The sequence below is a fragment of the Sus scrofa genome, chromosome 2, assembly GCF_000003025.6.
Source record: "Sus scrofa isolate TJ Tabasco breed Duroc chromosome 2, Sscrofa11.1, whole genome shotgun sequence".
Taxonomy (NCBI): Eukaryota; Metazoa; Chordata; class Mammalia; order Artiodactyla; family Suidae; genus Sus; species Sus scrofa.
In genome coordinates, this window is record NC_010444.4 from 77,690,963 (window position 1) to 77,708,119 (window position 17,157).

The 17,157-nt window shown below is 57.7% G+C and overlaps 1 protein-coding gene across 7 annotated transcripts; it reads left to right on the top strand.

The window, feature by feature from the left end:
• POLRMT (RNA polymerase mitochondrial) lies at window positions 3,309-17,137 on the top strand. Of its 7 annotated transcripts, XM_021084303.1 has the most exons (21): window positions 3,309-3,496; window positions 4,321-4,419; window positions 6,792-7,363; window positions 9,379-9,509; window positions 9,594-9,786; window positions 11,842-11,994; window positions 12,168-12,332; window positions 12,442-12,612; window positions 12,793-13,017; window positions 13,183-13,989; window positions 14,281-14,403; window positions 14,636-14,758; window positions 14,958-15,137; window positions 15,308-15,394; window positions 15,541-15,654; window positions 15,746-15,798; window positions 15,889-15,987; window positions 16,478-16,550; window positions 16,700-16,791; window positions 16,879-16,940; window positions 17,029-17,137. In XM_021084303.1, the coding sequence occupies exons 1-21, from the start codon at window positions 3,409-3,411 to the stop codon at window positions 17,076-17,078; spliced, it is 3,660 nt and encodes a 1,219-aa protein (XP_020939962.1). In that variant the 5' UTR covers window positions 3,309-3,408; the 3' UTR covers window positions 17,079-17,137. The 7 variants fall into 7 exon arrangements, 5 of the variants coding, with proteins under 5 accessions (XP_020939962.1, XP_020939960.1, XP_020939959.1 ...); XM_021084301.1 differs by having other exon boundaries at window positions 3,323-3,496; window positions 9,379-9,786; XM_021084300.1 differs by having other exon boundaries at window positions 3,323-3,496; window positions 12,442-13,017.

The following is a 17,157-nucleotide window of genomic DNA, read 5'->3' on the forward strand; positions in this document are numbered from 1 at the left end:
GGCTGGTAATAATTTGACAGAGACACAGAGGAGAGGCCACGTGATGATGGAGGCAGAGGCTGGGGTGATGTAGCCATAAGCAAGGGACACCTGGGCCCCCAGGACCTGGAAGAGGCAGGAAGGACTCTACCCTGGAGCCTCTGTGTGGACACAGCCCTGACCTGATTTCAGCCTTGTGATATTAATTTTTGATGTCTTGTCTCCAGAAATACGAGAAAATAAATTTCTGTCCTTTAAGACACCATCTTTGTGGTAATTTGTTACAGCAGCCCCAGGAATCTGATACGATTTCCCTCCATCTAGAAATCTTTCCTCAACTTTCTCAGTACTTTTTTAAAAATGATTTTTATTTTTCCTTCATAGTTGGTTCTCAGCACTTCTGAAGTGTCCTAGCACACCCCACAGCTCAGGTTCATCTGAACGTCTCCTGGTTTGATTTGGACAAAACATTTTGGGTGATAATTGGCAGATTTGAACAGATTCTGTAACACAGTGTTGCCTAAACCCTAAGTCTCAACGCTTTACCCCCGTCTTTTTTTTTTTTTTTTTTTTTTGGCTGCATTCGTGGCGTATGGAAGTTCCTGGGCCAGGGATCCAATCTGAGCCACAGCTGTGACCTATGCCGCAGCTGTGGCAATGCCAGATCCTTAACCCGCTACATTGGGGCTGGGGATCAAACCTGCACCACTGCAGAGATAAGGCTGGATTCTTAACCTGCTGAGCCACGGTAGAAACTCCCTGTGTCCCACTCTTAATGAAATCTCTTTTCATATATCTTGGGTATTATTCCTATTTTCTTGCTTCAGATTTACAATAAAACTTGTCATCACCGTCAGGAGTGGAAAACCAGTACCATACATGACACAGTGAAAGTAAGCTGTGGGAAGAAACACAAAGAGTCCATGTGACAAAGTCTCAGATCAGTAGGACCACAGCTTAGGAGCTGAGACAGGGGTTACACACAGGTGGCCCCAAGCCAGACCTCCCATGTTTGATCAGGAACTGAGAGAATAGCCTCTTCAGGAGTTTCCCTTGTGGCTCAGCAGAAAGGAACCTGACTAGTATCCATGAGGATGCAGGTTCTATTGCTGGCCTCACTCAGTGAGTTAAGGATCCGGTGTTGCTGTGAAGTTGTGTGTAGGTCGAAGATGAAGATCTAGAGTTGCTGTGACTGTGGTGTGGGCCAGCAGCTGCAGCTCTCTGATTTGACCCCTAGCCTGGGAACTTCCATATGCCAAAAAAAAAAACAAAAGCAAAAAAAAACCCCAAACGAATAAATAGCCTCTTCACCACTAAGATCCAGGCTCTGACTCTTTGGGAAATATGGGATAGGGCAACTGACATTCCAGAAGATAGTAAAGGGAATGGAGGCAAAGGAGTCAGAAGTCTTGGCCTCCAGGATTCCCCCTCGTGGTGCAGCGGAAACGAATCTGACTAGGAACCATGAGGTTGCAGGTTCAATCCCTGGCCTTGCTCAGTGGCTTAAGGATCCAGTGTTGCCCTGAGCTGTGGTGTAGGTCACAGATGCGGCTCAGATCTGGCGTTGCTGTGGCTCTGGTGTAGGCTGGCAGCTACAGCTCCAATTGGACCCCTAGCCTGGGAACCTCCATATGCCGTGGGTGCGGCCCTAAAAAGACAAAAAAAAAAAAAAAAAAAAAAAAAGAGAGAGAGAAGTCTTGGTTTCCAGCCCATGCTCCTGGCTCTGCCAGGCTTCAGGGGTGCAAGGGGCTGTCTCTAGGACTTGGGGGGCCGGGCCCAGCTGATTCAGTCCCCCCACCCTTGGGCCAGGAAGGCAACCCTAGGTGTGAGCAAGGGCTGAGGTCACTGCCCCCCAGGGCATCTTGGGGTGGGTTGGGGCAGGTTGGGGAGGACGCTGCGTCTGCTAAAAACATTCCCAGCCGATGGCATCACAGTGCACAGACTCGCGTGGGCAGCTGCATCTTGAATGTGCTGTCAAGAGGCTTCCAGATCTGGGAGTCTGGCACTTCTAGAGCACAGGTCCAGTCTCTAGTCTGGGTAGTGGGGAGACTGAAGTCCAAGTGTCTGAGGACATGCGTGAACCTGAGCCGAGGTTCCTGAGGCTCACTGTAGTCTGGGCCCTGAGCATACCCCCAGGTTTGTCATTGCTTCCTCACCCTAAAATGCTGCTCAAATTCTAGCTATCCACATGTGTTCCTGCCTCAGGGCCTTTGCACTTGCCATGACTGCTTCCTGGAACACAGTTATACTGCATATTGTCATCCTCCACGTGCCAACTGATCCCAGTTCACATGCTTCCCTCCCCTGATCTCAGTTTCCTGAACTCAGCGGTGAGATGGGCATGCCTTCCAGGACTGATTCTTTTTTTTTTTTTTTTTTTTTTGTTGCTATTTCTTGGGCCGCTCCCGCGGCATATGGAGGTTCTCAGGCTAGGGGTCCAATCAGAGCTGTAGCCACCAGCCTACGCCAGAGCCACAGCAACGCGGGATCCGAGCCGCGTCTGCAACCTACACCACAGCTCACAGCAACGCCGGATCGTTAACCCACTGAGCAAGGGCAGGGACCGAACCCGCAACCTCATGGTTCCTAGTCGGATTCGTTAACCACTGCGCCACGACGGGAACTCCCCAGGACTGATTCTAAAGCTCTGGCCCTCCTTACTCCTGAGTGAGATCTCCATGGAGACCAGGGTTGGGAAGGTACAGGATCCAGGGATTATTTCATTCCACTTGTCATCAAATCAACTAAGTTGGAGGTTAGTGCGCTCCTCCCGTCCACTTTGCCCCTGGCCTCAGGAACTTGGGAACTAGTAGTGGGTAAACTGAGACCAGAAAGAGTGGATGACAGAAATGTCCAGGGAACAACATGACCCGGCTGACCCTTGGCTTTAGGGCTTGGACTCAAACAGATCTGGGCCTTCATTCTAGTGCCTCTAATATTGTGCTGTGTGACTTTGGGCATTTTGATTGACCTCTCTAAACCTCAGCTTCCTCTTCAGTAAACTGTAGACGGTAATAGTTCCCTCCCCAAAGCTATCGTTGGACCAATTAAGATCGTTGACAGGAATCTCTAAATTGCAGAACGCAGTCATAATTACCCGGCGACTATTTCTTAAACAACAAAACCCACGTTCCGGGTCCTCCCAAACATGGCTTGTATTCATCCCGTGCTGCTCAAACAACAACTCTCTCCTGCCCCGCCTCGCCAGCGAATAGCCAATCAGAGGGCTCCATCGGCGCGCATGCCCCTGTGCCTCGGGGTGGGGTTGTGGGGCCTTGCCCCGCTGCCCCCTGGGAGTTGTGGTTCGGGAGGCCCTTTCTGGGCACACGGTTCCTTCGCGGCCGCCGTAGGCCGTGCAACTATAACTCCCGGCAGGCGCGGAAGGTGCAGGCGCAGTGCGGTGGGGCGGCAGTGCCGCGTGCGGGTGGCATGTCTGCCCTCCGCTGGGGCCGCGGCGTGGCGGGGCTCCGGAGGGCCCTGTGGCCCGCGGGCCGCCATGGCCTCCTGACGGAGGAAGGTAATGCGGCGGAGACCTGGGGGCCACACCGCGACCCTGCCCCGCCTCCTCACCCGCGGCCGAGACCTCAGGCTTTTCGGCCCGGGAGTCCAGCTACTTCCCGACTTTTGCCTTTTGCCCTTGGGGGGTTTCCGGGAACCCAGTGACTCGACCCCACTTTCACTCGTCCTCGGCCCAGTCTCCGAACCGTCTGCGGACGGGGGTCGGCAGGGTACTTTGACCTCTGACACTTGATTTCTTTTGGAGCCCTCAGTCCACTCTTTACGGTTTAGGGATTTTGATCTTTGAACTCTTTACTTTCAGTTGGAGGAAACCTTCGTCCTCGATCCCACGCCCCAGTTTCCTTTTTTTTCTTAGCTGTGATGCCCCCTTCACCTTTGGCTTGTGGGTTTCTTTCATTTTATTTTTTGGCTTTTTAGGGCCTCAGATACGGCATACGGAAACTTCCAAGCTAGGGGTCAAGTCGGAACTACAGCTGCCGGCCTACACTGCGGCTCACGGCAACGCTGGATCATTAACCCGCTGAGTGAGGCCGGGGATGGAACCTGCGTCTTTTTGGATACTAGTCGTGTTCATTTTCACTGAGCCACAAGGGGAACTCCCTGGCCTGTGGGTTTCTTTCCAATGTGAGACCGGTAGCCACTGACTTTAGGGTTCCTTTGCCCCCAGATCCTGACATTTCTGTCCCTTCAAGGGCCCTCCTTCCCTTACCGACTGGGCGCCTGCCACTTTAGGGTTCCTTTGCCCCCGGATCCTGACATTTCTGTCCCTTCAAGGGCCCTCCTTCCCTCACCGACTGGGCGCCTCCCTGGTCTCTCCTGCAGGAACCCTTGGTGTCATTGGGGGCCGGAGAAGAAGTTTGTCTGCCAGCCCTTGTGAGCAGGACCGCAGGAAGGACTGGGGCCATGTTGAGCTGCTGGAAGGTGAGCCTGGTCCCTGAGGTCACTGTTCCCACCCCCCCGCCCCCTGCCTGCTGGCCACTCTGCCCGGAGCCACCTCCCTGGTTCTTCACGATGAGCCCAAGGAGAAGGCATGTAAGTCTGTAAGGTGGAGGGAGTCGTACTGTCCCACTCTGGTGGTCCAATTGCCCACTGCAGTGATGATGTGAAACAAGAACTGTGCGCATTGAGTTCTTGTAGTGCCCTTGTCCCCAGACCCACCAGGGACTCCCATTTTCCGAATGAGACAGTGGAGGCCCCAAATTGTGGCTGAAGAGACTGGCCTAAGGCCACACAGAGGTACATGGGCTTGGGTCGCTGTCTTTGTAATCCTGGATGGACAGCCTAGTTCTGGCGGCCTCCCAAGCAAGCAGGGAGCATCTGTCCTTTCTCACCATCTGTTATCTCCCTCCCAGTTGGCCAGTGCCTCCTGCTTCCCCTCCTGCCCCACGTTCAGTGTGTGTTCAGCAGCCAGGAGGGGGTTGGGGAGCCTTGGAAAAGAAAAACCTAATAGAAAATCCCAGGTGTGCAGAGGTAGAGACAGGAAACTTCTTTTGATTTCTCATCCATCTCTTTTTTTTTTTTTTTTTTTTTTTTTAATGGCTACATCTGTTGCATGTGGAAGTTCCTGGGCTAGTAGTTGATTCTGAGCCACAGCTGTGACCTATGCTGTAGCTGTGGCAGTTCTGGATCCTTTGACTCCCAGCCCCTGCATTCAGATTCCTAACCCACTGCTCCACAGCAGGAAATCCACCCATCTCATTTTATTTTTTAATTATTATTATTTTTTTTTGGTCTTTTTGCCTTTTCTAGGGCCGCACCCATGGCATATGGAGGTTCCCAGGCTAGGGGTCTAATTGGAGCTGTGGCCACTGGGGTTAGGGTTAGGGCCACATCAATGCAGCAACACAGGATCCGAGTGGCATCTGCAACCTACACCACAGCTCACGGCAACGCCGGATCCTTAACCCACTGAGCAAGGCCAGGGATCGAACCCGCAACCTCATGGTTCCTCGTCAGATTCATTAACCACTGAGCCATGACGGGAACTCCAACCCATCTCATTTTAAAGTAAAGCCCAGATTCTGGAAATCTGAATCACTTTCTGGCACAATCCAGCCTAGACCCCTCCAACTGGTTCCTCTCTCATAGAATAAATTTTATCCCCCCGCTGAGGGCCACAGAGCGCCGAGACCTCTGTCATCAGGAGCTTTGCACCCACTTGTCCCTGGTCACCCCCTCAGGGAGATCAGACGTGGCTGCCTGGGGTGAGGGGGTTGTGCCCATGTCCCTGCTTCTGCCTTGTGTCCCTCCTGGCACTTTGTAGCCCCCAGTTGCCTGTGTGTTCTGAAAATGTCTTCTGAGTTTTGAGCCACTCTGAGGCCTAGGTCCACACCTGCCTTGTGACTGTTTCTGCCCCGGGCCAGCTCTCTCCCAGGGCTCATGTTCCAGTGAGAGAGGCCCAAGGCAGATCTGCTTGGTCCTTATGTTCGCGAGTTCCGTGTTTGCAAAGTCTCCCACCAGCCCAACTTTACTTGTGACCCCAAAGACAGTACTTTCAGGGTCACTTGCAGACGTGAGCAGCAAAACCCTGAGCCACCTGACACATGGCTTCCCCCTGAAGAACGTCCTTTTCAGGGTGTATTTAGTACCACAGCTTTGCACTTTTGTGTGCTTTCCTGGTAGTTTTGCTGTTTACGTGCCCCTGGTGTGCTGAGGCGCCATCTGGTATTCTCAGCTCACAGGGGCTGGGACCCCGAGCCTTTTGAAGAAAACGTGTGTTCGATGTGTTTTGTTCAGGAGTGAGTGCAGGGTGGTATGGCCCTGCATTCGACATTAATGGGTCGACAGTATATGTGAAATAAGGCACCCATGTGAGAACTCACAAAATAAGGTTATGTGCTGATCCATTGGTGGAAATGAGACCACAGGCTCCCAGGAGCCCTGCGTTTCCCTGCGATCCGTGGTTCCCTGTTCACCAGCTCTGACCACAGCTTTATAGAACAGAGCTTTGAATTGTCGGGTAAGGGTCTGTGCAAAGGCCCTGAAGCCGTCGTGGCTGGAGATGGAGGTGGGGGTGGGAGGCACTGGGTAGCTTTTGTGGGTAGTGCTGCCCAGCTGGGTATGGAGGGAGATAGTTGTAGAAGACCCTCGGGCTCTGGGCAGAGCTCCTGGAAGGACTAAGTGGCGGGCGGTGGCGGCTGGGAGACAGGAGCAGGTTGCGGGTAACACCAGGAGCTTGTTTGGGACATTGCGTTTGAGAGGCTCAGGTGACTGGTGGTGAGGGGGTGGGTGGTGCGCGCCTCTTGCCACCTGGACCTTGGGGGCCTCCTGACTTCTGTCCTTCTGTCCCACAGTGCTTGAGGCGAGGGTGCGCCAGCTGCAGGCCGAGAGCGAGGCGGAGGTGACAGTGAAGAAGGTGGCCATGGCTCAGGCCTCGGAGGCTGGCGGCATCCAGCCACCCAGGAAGGCCCAAATGGGGGCTGGTGACCGCTGGGCGCAGAAACTAGATGAGGAGCAGCGGCTGATGGAGAGGCGCAAGGAGCAGCTGCGGGAGAGGGTGCAGAAAGGCGGCAAGCGGCTGTGGCGGGTGGAGCTGCGCAAGGAGCCCCGGCTGCTGAGCAGGAAGCTGGCGAAGCAGCTGCAGCGCTGGCAGAAGGGAACCCCCCAGAGCCCCTGGGAGGAGCAGCTGGAGCAGTTGCTGCAGGAGGCCCCGCAGAGGCTGAGCTGCGAAGAAGCCAGTAGGGATCCTGAGGCGAAGCTGGAGGGCCAGCAGCAGAAGCTCCTGTCCTTCTTAGAGTGCTGCCTGCACACGGGCCACCTGCCTCTTGCCCACCACGTGCTGGTCACCTACCACAGCAGGTCCCAGCAGCAGAAGCTGCTAACTCTCGCCATGTACAATGCGGTCATGCTGGGTTGGGCGCGTGAGGTAAGTGGCTGTCCTCTGGGAGCTGGTGCCTGAGGTCAGAGGCAGAAGCTAAGCTTTGTCTTTGAGTTCCAAAGCTCAGTCCTTTTTTTTTTTTTTTTCTTTAATTATTTTAGTAATTCTTTAGGTTTGTTTACTGTGAGTCACAAGTGGCTTTGAAAGGAAATTCTGAGAATGACCAAAAGGGAAGGAAGACTCTGAACTCCTATTTCAGAGTTTCCTTCTGGTTACTTGACCAGGGCTCTAGCTGGAGGGGTGCTGCAGACCCTCCTCAGCTCAGTGAGCATGACACTTTCTGCCTGGCTTGTCCTTTTATCTTTTCTTTTTTTTTAATGGCTGTACCTGTGGTACGTGGAAGTTCCTGGACCAGGGATTGAATCCAAGCCACAGCTGAGACCTGTGCTGCAGCTGTGGCAACACCAGATCCTTTAACCCACTGCCCAGGGCTGGGGATTGAACCTTCGCCTCTGCAGTGGCCTGATCCTTCACCCACTGTGCCATGGTGGGAGCTTCCTCTCCTGGCTTGTTTTTTTCTCCCATTTCCTGCAGTGGGCTCCCTTCGTTTTAGTGCAGGCATTCGCAGCTGTGAATGTCCCTCTGGGCACAGCTTTAGCTGCTTTCTTTTTACTTGGAGTTTCTCCTCTGACCTGTGGCTGCTTTGAGAGCTGCTTACATGTCCTTGCAGGAAAACTTCCCCAACACCCTTCCTCCTGCAGGCCTGTAGCCTGTCAGGAGCAGCAGGGACAGTGAGTGCCTGGTGGATAAGGGACGCACCGGCGACAAGTCCAGGTGCAGCTCGGGAAGGCGGGTCTGCGGCAGGGATTTTGCTGTGCTGACTCATGCACATGAGGCGACCCAGAGCAGCCTGATGGTGCCTCTGAGGCACCCAAGGTCTCCACGGTGACAGTCCTTGGGGCTTTCTCGCCTAGGTTGTGTTCACAGATGAGCTTAGTCCCAGGAGTTCAGCTTCCGTCCTAGGCTGTGGCCTCCAGCTCCCCGGAAGAGTTCTGTCTTGGCCACCGCTCCTGTCATTAGAGGAGCTTCCTGGGGCTGCTGAACGAGTGGCCGCAAACTGGGAGGCTCACAGCAACACAGGCCCATTTTCTTGTTGTCCCAGGTCAGGGTGTGCCCCCCACCCCTACCCTGCAAGGCTCCAGGGGAGGGTCCTCCCTGCCTCTTGCGGCTTCTGGGGGCCGACATTCCTTGGCCTGTGGCTGCATCCCTCTGATCTGTGCCTCAGTTGTCACACTGCCTTACCCCATTGTGCCCTCCCCTTAACTACATCTGCAGAGACACTATTTCTAACTAAGGCCATTTGCTGAGGTTCTTTCTAGGTGGGTGTGAGTTTGGGGGGAACTGGTCAGCCCAGCCACAGCACCGAGTGGCTTTGTAAATAATCGTTTCTGGGTGGGCGTGGCTGCCACTTGGACCTGAGTTGGAGGCCTCTTTCTTCTATGAGCTCACCGTAGACCACACCTCATTTCCCTCTGCAAAGCGGGGATCCTTCGGGGTTCTTGGGAGGAGTCAAGGCTTCAGCCCTGCTTGTGTCCGGGACAGGGAGGGTAGTATGTGAAGGTTCAAATGGGTGTTTTCATGGTGGTGACGTTATTACAGGTTCTATAAAGGTGGGGTGGGCTCGCTCTAGACCAGCGGCATTGAGCACAGCAAAGTGCTCTTCACCTGTGCCAGCCTTGCACCACTGTTTAGTCCAGCTTGAGTATCTCATTTGCACTCAGCTGGGTGGCCAGGTGGCCGTGCATGGCTCTGGACTGGGCTGCACTGCTCCCAAGACCGTGCAGATAGGGCAGGACCGCAGGGCGGGTGTTGGGGAGGGGCCCGAGAGGTAGGGGCAGGGCACTTAGCCGGTGCCCTGATGCAGGAGGCGAAAGCAGCCACTCACCACCACATGGTGCCTGAGGAGGTGGTAGCGACTTCCCGCACTGAGGGAGGGGTCAGGAAACTGGGCAGAGGAGCCTGCCGAGGGGCCCCCCTCAGACCTCCCTGGCTCGTTCCTGCAGGGCTCCTTCAAAGAGCTGGTGTATGTGTTCTTCATGGTGAAAGACGCCGGGCTCACCCCTGATCTGCTGTCCTACGCAGCTGCTCTGCAGTGCATGGGGCGTCTGGACCAGGATACAGACACCATCCGAAGGTGGGTGGGGGTCAGGGGCCCCGGGGACTCCCACAGCCGCTGGGCACTAAGACCAAGGTGGGGGCCGCCCTGTGTGCCCCACAGGTGTCTGAAGCAGATGGCCCAAGACGGGCTACAGCTAGAGGGGCTCTTCACGTCTGTGCTGCTGAGCGAGGAGGAGCGGGCCGAGCTGCTGAAGGCTGTGCGCAAGGCCAAGCCCACCTTCAGCGTCCCGTGCCCACGCCCGCCTCCACCCCAGGTCAATACCTCGCCGCTGCTCCGGGAGATCTATGCCAAGGTGAGCCCCTGCCTGTGGCCTGACATCAGCGGGGTTTCTCTGGAGGCGTCTCCTGGAGCCTCAGTCCCTCCCCCATCTCTCCTTGTCGGGACGCCACCCCTGCTTCTCGGACACGAAACAAGTGGGGCCTTGACCTAAAGGTGGAAGCTGGCAGTTGCCAACAGGGGCAGGCTGCCATGCGCTGCCCTGGCTTTCCACGTGAGGCTCAGCAGTAGGCTGAGCATGGGAGTGCCACAGGACAGCTGAAGCAGCAGGCAGGCAGAGGAAAGTGTGGCACCAGATGCACTGGGTTTTTCTTTTTCTGTAAAAATCTCCTACAGTTCACCTTTGAAAGGTATAATTCAGTTATTTCTGAGTACACTGGTTTCTGTTTAATTCCAGAACATTCCATCACCCCAAAAAGGAAACTCCATCCCCATTAGCAGTCACCCCCAGCCCCTGACAACCACTAATGCACTCTCTGAGGATGTGCCTATCCTGGACATCTCCCATCCATAGGATCACACACTGTGCCTTTCTTTTTTCTTCATCCTTTTTTTTTTTTTTTTAAGGGCCACACTTTCAGCATATGGAGGTTGCCAGGCTAGGTGTCACATCAGAGCTATAGCTGCTGGTGTACACCACAGCCACAGCAACGCCAGATCCAAGCTGCGTCTGCAGCCTTCAACCACAGCTCACGGCAATGCTGGATCCTTACCCCACTGAGTGAGGCCAGGGATCGAACCTGCGTCCTCATGGATGCCAGTCAGGTTTGTTTCCACTGAGCCATGATGGGAACTTCATGTGTATCTTTCTGAGGCTGTTTCTCTCACTGAGCATCATGGTCTCAAGGTCTGTCCACGTGGCAGCAAGTGTTGGTACTTCTCTCCTTTTCACGGCCGAGTGATGTTCTTGTGTATTGAGGGGCAACATGATGTTTGTCCATTGTCTGTTGTTCTTTTGTGTGTATGTCCCCTTTTTTCGGGGGTGGGGGGAGCCCTATGGCATTTGGAGTTCCCATGCCAGGGATCAAAGCTGAGCTGCAGTTGCGACCTGCACTGGCAGTGCTGAATCCTTTAACACACTGTGCCAGGCTGGGGTCAAATTTGCATTCTGGTGCTACAGAGACATTGCTGATCTCATTGAGGCACAGTGGAACTCGTGTTTCATGTCTTGTTTTTTGGGGGGGTTTTTTTTTTGGGCCTTGCCCTTGGCATGTGGAAGTTCCTGGGCCAGGGATGGCACCTGTGCCACAGCAGTGACCCAAGCCACTGCAGTGACAATGCTGGATCTTTAACCTGCTGAGTCACAAGAGAACTTCCTGTCTCTTGTGTGTTGATGCACCACATTGGTTGGTTGTACCTTTTGACTGTTGTGAACCATGCTGCTGTGGCCATCTGGGTACAGTTCTTTGTGTGGATGTATATTTGTGGTTTTCAGAGTGTTGGGTTTTGCTGTTTTTATTTTTAGGCGGGTCACACATTGACACGGTTCCAAGTTTAAAAAGAAAATGGTGGCACCCAGGGACTTGAACCGTCTTCCTGGGTGATCTCGCCTGCCCAGCAAGGCCAGGCAGATGCTTTTTCAAACCAGTGTGGTTGTGTTAAACACTGTCTAGAGTTCCTGTTCTGGCTCAGTGGAAGTGAATCCAACTAGTATCCAGGAGGACGCAGGTTTGATCCCTGGCCTTGCTCAGCTGGGGTTAAGGATCCAGCGTTGCCATGAGCTGTGTGTGGTGTAGGTTGCAGACGTGGCTGTGACATAGGCTGGTGACTACAGCTCCCATTCGACCCCTAGCCTGGGAACCTCTGTATGCCACAGGTGCGGCCCTAAAAAGACAAAAAAGAAAGAACCCCCCACCCCATCTGCACTCTGCTTTCCCCCATCGTCAGGCATGGATGATTTTCAGGAGACCTGGGAAAATGGATGTGATTCTGCCTCTGGACGGGTACGAGGTCCTGGGGTCTAGTGTGGGCAGCTGCTCTTCTTGACCTTGGCTAGGGGCGAAGCTGCCTCTGGGGACCCAGGTCCAGGGGTCAGGTGCCCAGGGCCTCACTACCAGTCTCTTGCCACCAGCCCAATTGCACTGTGTCCTACCCGAGGCTGCACCTGCCCCTCAAGAAGTTGCAGGAGCTCTTCCAGCAGCAGCTCAGCATGGAGCTGGCCACGACTGTCACTGTGGAGTCGGTGGAAAAGGCACCGCCACTGACCAAGGAGGTTCTGCACGCGGTAAGGGCCCATGTGTTGGGGGGCTCACTGCACAGCCCCCTTCCACCACCCCCTGCCTGACTGTCCCAGTCCCTGAGCTGGGGGCACCGGGTGCCCATGTGCTGCCAGGCCCAGGACAGCTGGGATTGGTGGGCATGGGGGTGACTCTCTGGCGTCCCCCCTCCAACCTACAGCGGCAGACACTGACCATCCTCCGTGCCCAGTGGGAGAAGGCGCTGTGCCGAGAGCTGCAGGAGACCAAGGAGAGTGAGGCCTATGCTGCCCATGAAGGCCGCTCATCGCTCTTCCCGTACCTCTGCCTGCTCAGCGAGAAGGAGCTTGTGGAGATGCTGTTGCAGGTGGACAGCTGGGAAGTGGGGGTGGGGTGGGGGGCGGGGCCACCATCGCTGCTGACCTGCTCCAGGGTCAGGAGGGAGCATGGAGCTTACACAGCACGCTGCCTTCCAGACCCTGCAGGTTCTGCCTGCACATGGAGAGTCCCTTTTCTACCTGGCGCACAGGCTGGGTCAGCGCGTCTTCAACCGGCACATGGTACAGAGAAAGCAGCTCAGCAACCAGGTGCAGGTGCTGGAGAAGCAGTACTCCAAGTACCTGCACCTGCTGGCCTCTGACACCCAGGTGAGGTCTGGGAGCTCAGGTAGGAAACGAAAACCTCACGCAGAGGGCCCATCCTCGCTCTGGGGCAGCTGGATCTGCCTCTCAACTCTGCTTCGGTTTCCTCATATGACACTGGGAGGGAACTGGGTGTCCAGTTCTGTGCCCGGACCCTCAGCCCCTGACCCACCCACCTACCCACAGGTGGCGGAGCCCTGCCTGCCACGGCAGTACTGGGAGGCACTGGGGCTGCCTGAGTACCCCCAAGAACAGCCCTGGTCCCTGTCTGTGCTGGTGCAACTAGGCAAGCGGCTGGCAGAGATGCTGGTGCAGGCTGTGCGGATGCCCAGCAACCTGGCTACGCCCCGGGACTCCAACACACTCATCCCCGTGCTCTATCACGTCTACTCCTTCCGTAGCTTCCGCCAGGTGGGCTGCCCTGGGCTCTGGGTGGCATGGGCCCCTGGGCCACGGCTGGGTCCTGCCAGAATCTTGCTGCAGCCACAGACCTGTCTCAGGGTCCTGGGGCCTGCCTCTGGCGCCTTTGGGGTGGCTGGTCCCTTGACTGTCGCCACCTGCCCTGTCCACCCGCAGATCGGGATCCTGAAGCCACACCCAGCCTTCAGGCAGCTGCTGGAGACGGCGGCAGAAGGCACACTGACCTTCGAGTCAACCGAGGTGCCCATGCTGTGCCCACCACTGCCTTGGACATCCCCCCATTCCGGTGCCTTCCTACTGAGCCCCACCAAGATGATGCGTTCAGTGGAGGGCACCCAGCAGCACCAGGTCCTGCTGGAGCGCTGCCGGCCCGCTGAGCTGCATGGTGCCCTGGACGCCCTCACCCAGCTGGGCAATTGTGCCTGGCAGGTCAATGGACCTGTGCTGGACCTGGTGCTGGAGCTCTTCAACAACAAGGGCTGTCCCCACCTGGGCGTGCCTGCCCCACCCCTTGAGGCCCCCCGGCCTCCTGAGGGCCGCCAGGCCCCCGACGCCTGCCTGCAACCTAACGTGCCGCCCACCCAGAAGGCCGAGCTGCGGCGGGAGCTGGCGCGCCGCCTGAAGATGGCACGGGAGATGCACAGCCTGCGAACTGAGGCGCTTTACCGCCTCTCGATGGCCCAGCACTTGCGGGGTCGCATCTTCTGGCTGCCGCACAACATGGACTTCCGCGGCCGGACCTACCCGTTCCCACCCCACTTCAACCACCTGGGCAGCGACCTGGCCCGCGCCCTGCTGGAGTTTGCCCAGGGCCGCCCGCTCGGCCCTCAGGGCCTCAACTGGCTCAAGATCCACCTGGTCAACCTCACAGGGCTGAAGAAGCACGAGTCGCTGCAGGCACGCCGGGACTTGGCGGATGAGCTGATGGAGGACATCCTGGACTCGGCCGACCGGCCCATGACGGTAGAGAGGATGGGAGGGCGGCAGCTGGGCCTTAGTCTTTTCCTCCACCTCAGGCCATTGGCAGCTCTGCCAGCTTCCATGCCGCAGTGGCTGGTCACTCAGGGCTATTGCTACGTCCCCCTCCCTGGTCTGTTGCTCTTTTCTCTCCATGCGTCTGTGTGTCTTCATGTTGCCTGGGTCCACCCTACTCTCATCTGTGCCCAGGGAGCCCTGTCTAGGCTGCAAGACCCGCCCTGACCCCACCAGACCTGGAGATCCCGGGCCTCACCTAGCCCACCTGCCCTCCTGCAGGGCCGGAAGTGGTGGATGGAGGCGGACGAGCCCTGGCAAACCCTGGCCTGCTGCATGGAGATCGCTCGGGCGGTGCGCGCCCCTGACCCCACCGCCTATGTCTCCCACTTTCCAGTTCACCAGGTGAGCTGGGGGCACCCAGTGTGGAGTGGCACAGTGTTCCACTCTGCGCTGGCTGGTTCCCACAAGGGGCAGTTCACACAGGCCCGGCCCCTTCCTCTCCGTTCCCCTTTGTGGGGGCTGCTGCCCACCTACGTGTGTCAGAAGCTGGGGGCCTCTCCTGTGAGCAGAGCTGGGGAAATGCAGACCTTCCCCCAGCCCTGCCCAGGCCCCCTCACTCTGCACCCCTGGCCAGGATGGCTCCTGTAACGGCTTGCAGCACTACGCCGCCCTGGGCCGGGATAGCGCAGGGGCCGCCTCTGTCAACCTGATGCCCTCGGACCTGCCGCAGGACGTTTACAGCGGGGTGGCTGCACAGGTAGGCACTACGGACCCCCCACTCATTCCCTGTCTTCAAAATCTCCAGGGCCTGTGTGAACACATGGGTGCTGTAGACCCTGTAGTCTTAGTCTCTGTCCTGAGCTTCCTGAGGGAGGTGTGAGAGGGGCCGGGGTGAGGCCCACGAGGGGCTGGGGGGCTGGGCAGGCCCCGCCCTCTGACCCCCAACACCTGCCCAGGTGGAGGTGTTCCGCAGGCAGGATGCCGAGCAGGGCATGCGGGTGGCGCAAGTGCTGGAGGGCTTCATCAGCCGCAAGGTGGTCAAGCAGACGGTGATGACCGTGGTGTACGGGGTCACCCGCTACGGGGGCCGCCTGCAGATCGAGAGGCGCCTCCGGGAGCTCCAGGACTTTCCCCAGGTGTGCAGCTGTGATCCCAGATCCTGCCGGCCCCACCCCTGGACACCGGGCAGCAGGCAGTTGTCGGGGAGGGGCTCCCAGAGGAGTGTGCCAACAGCTTCAGGTGGGGGGGCCCTGGGGGGGTTGTGGCGGGAACCTGGGTCCTACCGACCACCTCCCCCACCTGCCAGGAGTTCGTGTGGGAGGCCTCGCACTACCTTGTACGCCAGGTGTTCAACAGCCTCCAGGAGATGTTCTCTGGTACTCGGTCCATCCAGGTGAGGCCTCGTCCTCCCTGGACGGGCTTTCCCCCCGCGCCCCCTGCCCGTCTACCCCCCCACACCTGCCTGCGCCCCCCCCCCCCCCGCCAACTCCGCCCCTGCCCTGCCCTGCCCTGCCCTGAGCCCAGTGCCTGCCCCCGCAGCGCTGGCTGACTGACAGTGCCCGGCTCATCGCCCACATGGGCTCAGCTGTGGAGTGGGTCACACCGCTGGGCATCCCCATCATCCAGCCCTACCACCGCGACTCCAAGGTCACAGTACGTGCGGCCTTGCCCCCACCCCTACCCCCACCCCCACGGAGGCAGGGCAGGGCTCACCACCCCTGCACCTCCTGCCCTGACCCTGCAGATCAAAGGTGGGCTTCAGAACCTCAGTTTCAACAGCAGTGTGGACACCAGCCAGTGAGTGCAAGGGCTGGGCAGGGTGGGGCGCCTGGGCCAGAAGGCCGCCTGGGGAGGTTCTGGAGTCCCCACCTCCACTCCTCCCCCCAGGAAGCCCAACACGCTGAAGCAGAAGAACGGCTTCCCGCCCAACTTCATCCACTCGCTGGACTCCTCACACATGATGCTCACGGCCCTGCACTGCTACAGGTGTGGATGTCCCCTGTGTGGGCCAGGGGCCCGCACAGGGGGAGACAGCTCGTGAGCTCAGGTCCTGCTGGTGGGTCCTGCCAGCCAGGACCAGGACAAGGGTGGGGCCAGGGCTGAGCCCTCCGGCAGGCCTGCAGGACCTGGTGCCCAGGAGACAGGCCACCAGGTAGCAGGGGCTGGGAAATGGCTCTGAGAGTGAAGCTGGCCCTTAGAGGGTCCCAGACTCGGCATGCTGTGTGGCCTGACACAGCGGGACCTACGTGGACCTCCTGGGTCAGGCACAGCCGTCCTGGTTTCTCCTGAGTCCCTTGGAGGCGGCTGAGCATGGGTGGTGGGGGCATGTGTTGATGGTTGTTAGAAACAACTGCTGACGTGGGGATGAGGCTACGCTGAGCCCCAGTTCCCTTCGGAGGCCCTTGGGTGTGGATCAAGGGGAGAATGGACCTTGAGGTGTGGCTTCTCCTCATGGAGCCCCTCCCTCCTGCTGCAGAAAGGGCCTGACCTTTGTCTCTGTCCACGACTGCTTCTGGACCCACGCAGCTGATGTTGCAGTCATGAACCAGGTATGGCCCTGCCCCCGTCAAAGTGGACACCCCTGGTCTTGTGGCCTTCACCCTGTGGGACCTCACAGCCCCAGCTTCACCCCCTCCCAGTCACTCTCTCCCTATGTCCTGAGCCTGGTTCTGGCTTCTGACTGTCCCACCCCCACAAGGTGTGCCGAGAGCAGTTTGTCCAGCTGCACAGCCAGCCCATCCTCCATGACCTGTCCAGGTTCCTAAGGAATCGGTTCTGCTCTGACCCCAGGTGAGGCACACCCAACCCCAGCGCCCTCGCGCCCTCCGCCTCCCCACCCTGTCTGTGCTTCATCCCCCATCCTGCTCTTGGCTCCAGGGCCTCTAAGAATATCTGGGCCTCCAGGCTGATGGACACACTGCTGTCAGTGCCCAAGCCAGGTACGGTCCCTGGAGGTGCGGGCTCCTTCTGCAGGCTGGGGTTGGGGCCTTCCCTGGAGCCCACCCACGGCCTCTCTCTGCTCCACAGGGACCTTCGACCTGGAGCAGGTGAAGCACTCCACATACTTCTTCAGCTGACTGACCACCTCCGGGGCAGGCCACCCTGTACCATAGTGTAAATAAAATCTTGTCTCCACTTAGTGAGTTGCTGCCTCTG

What these genes read in the sequence shown, in the direction of transcription:
- POLRMT (XM_021084300.1), top strand. Translation starts at nt 3,409, where the DNA reads ATGTCTGCCCTCCGCTGGGGCCGCGGCGTGGCGGGGCTCCGGAGGGCC. An exon ending in CCAAGGAGGTTCTGCACGCG is followed by an intron (nt 11,995 to 12,167) that starts GTAAGGGCCCAT and finishes TCCAACCTACAG; the next exon opens with CGGCAGACACTGACCATCCT. An exon ending in CGGCCGACCGGCCCATGACG is followed by an intron (nt 13,990 to 14,280) that starts GTAGAGAGGATG and finishes GCCCTCCTGCAG; the next exon opens with GGCCGGAAGTGGTGGATGGA.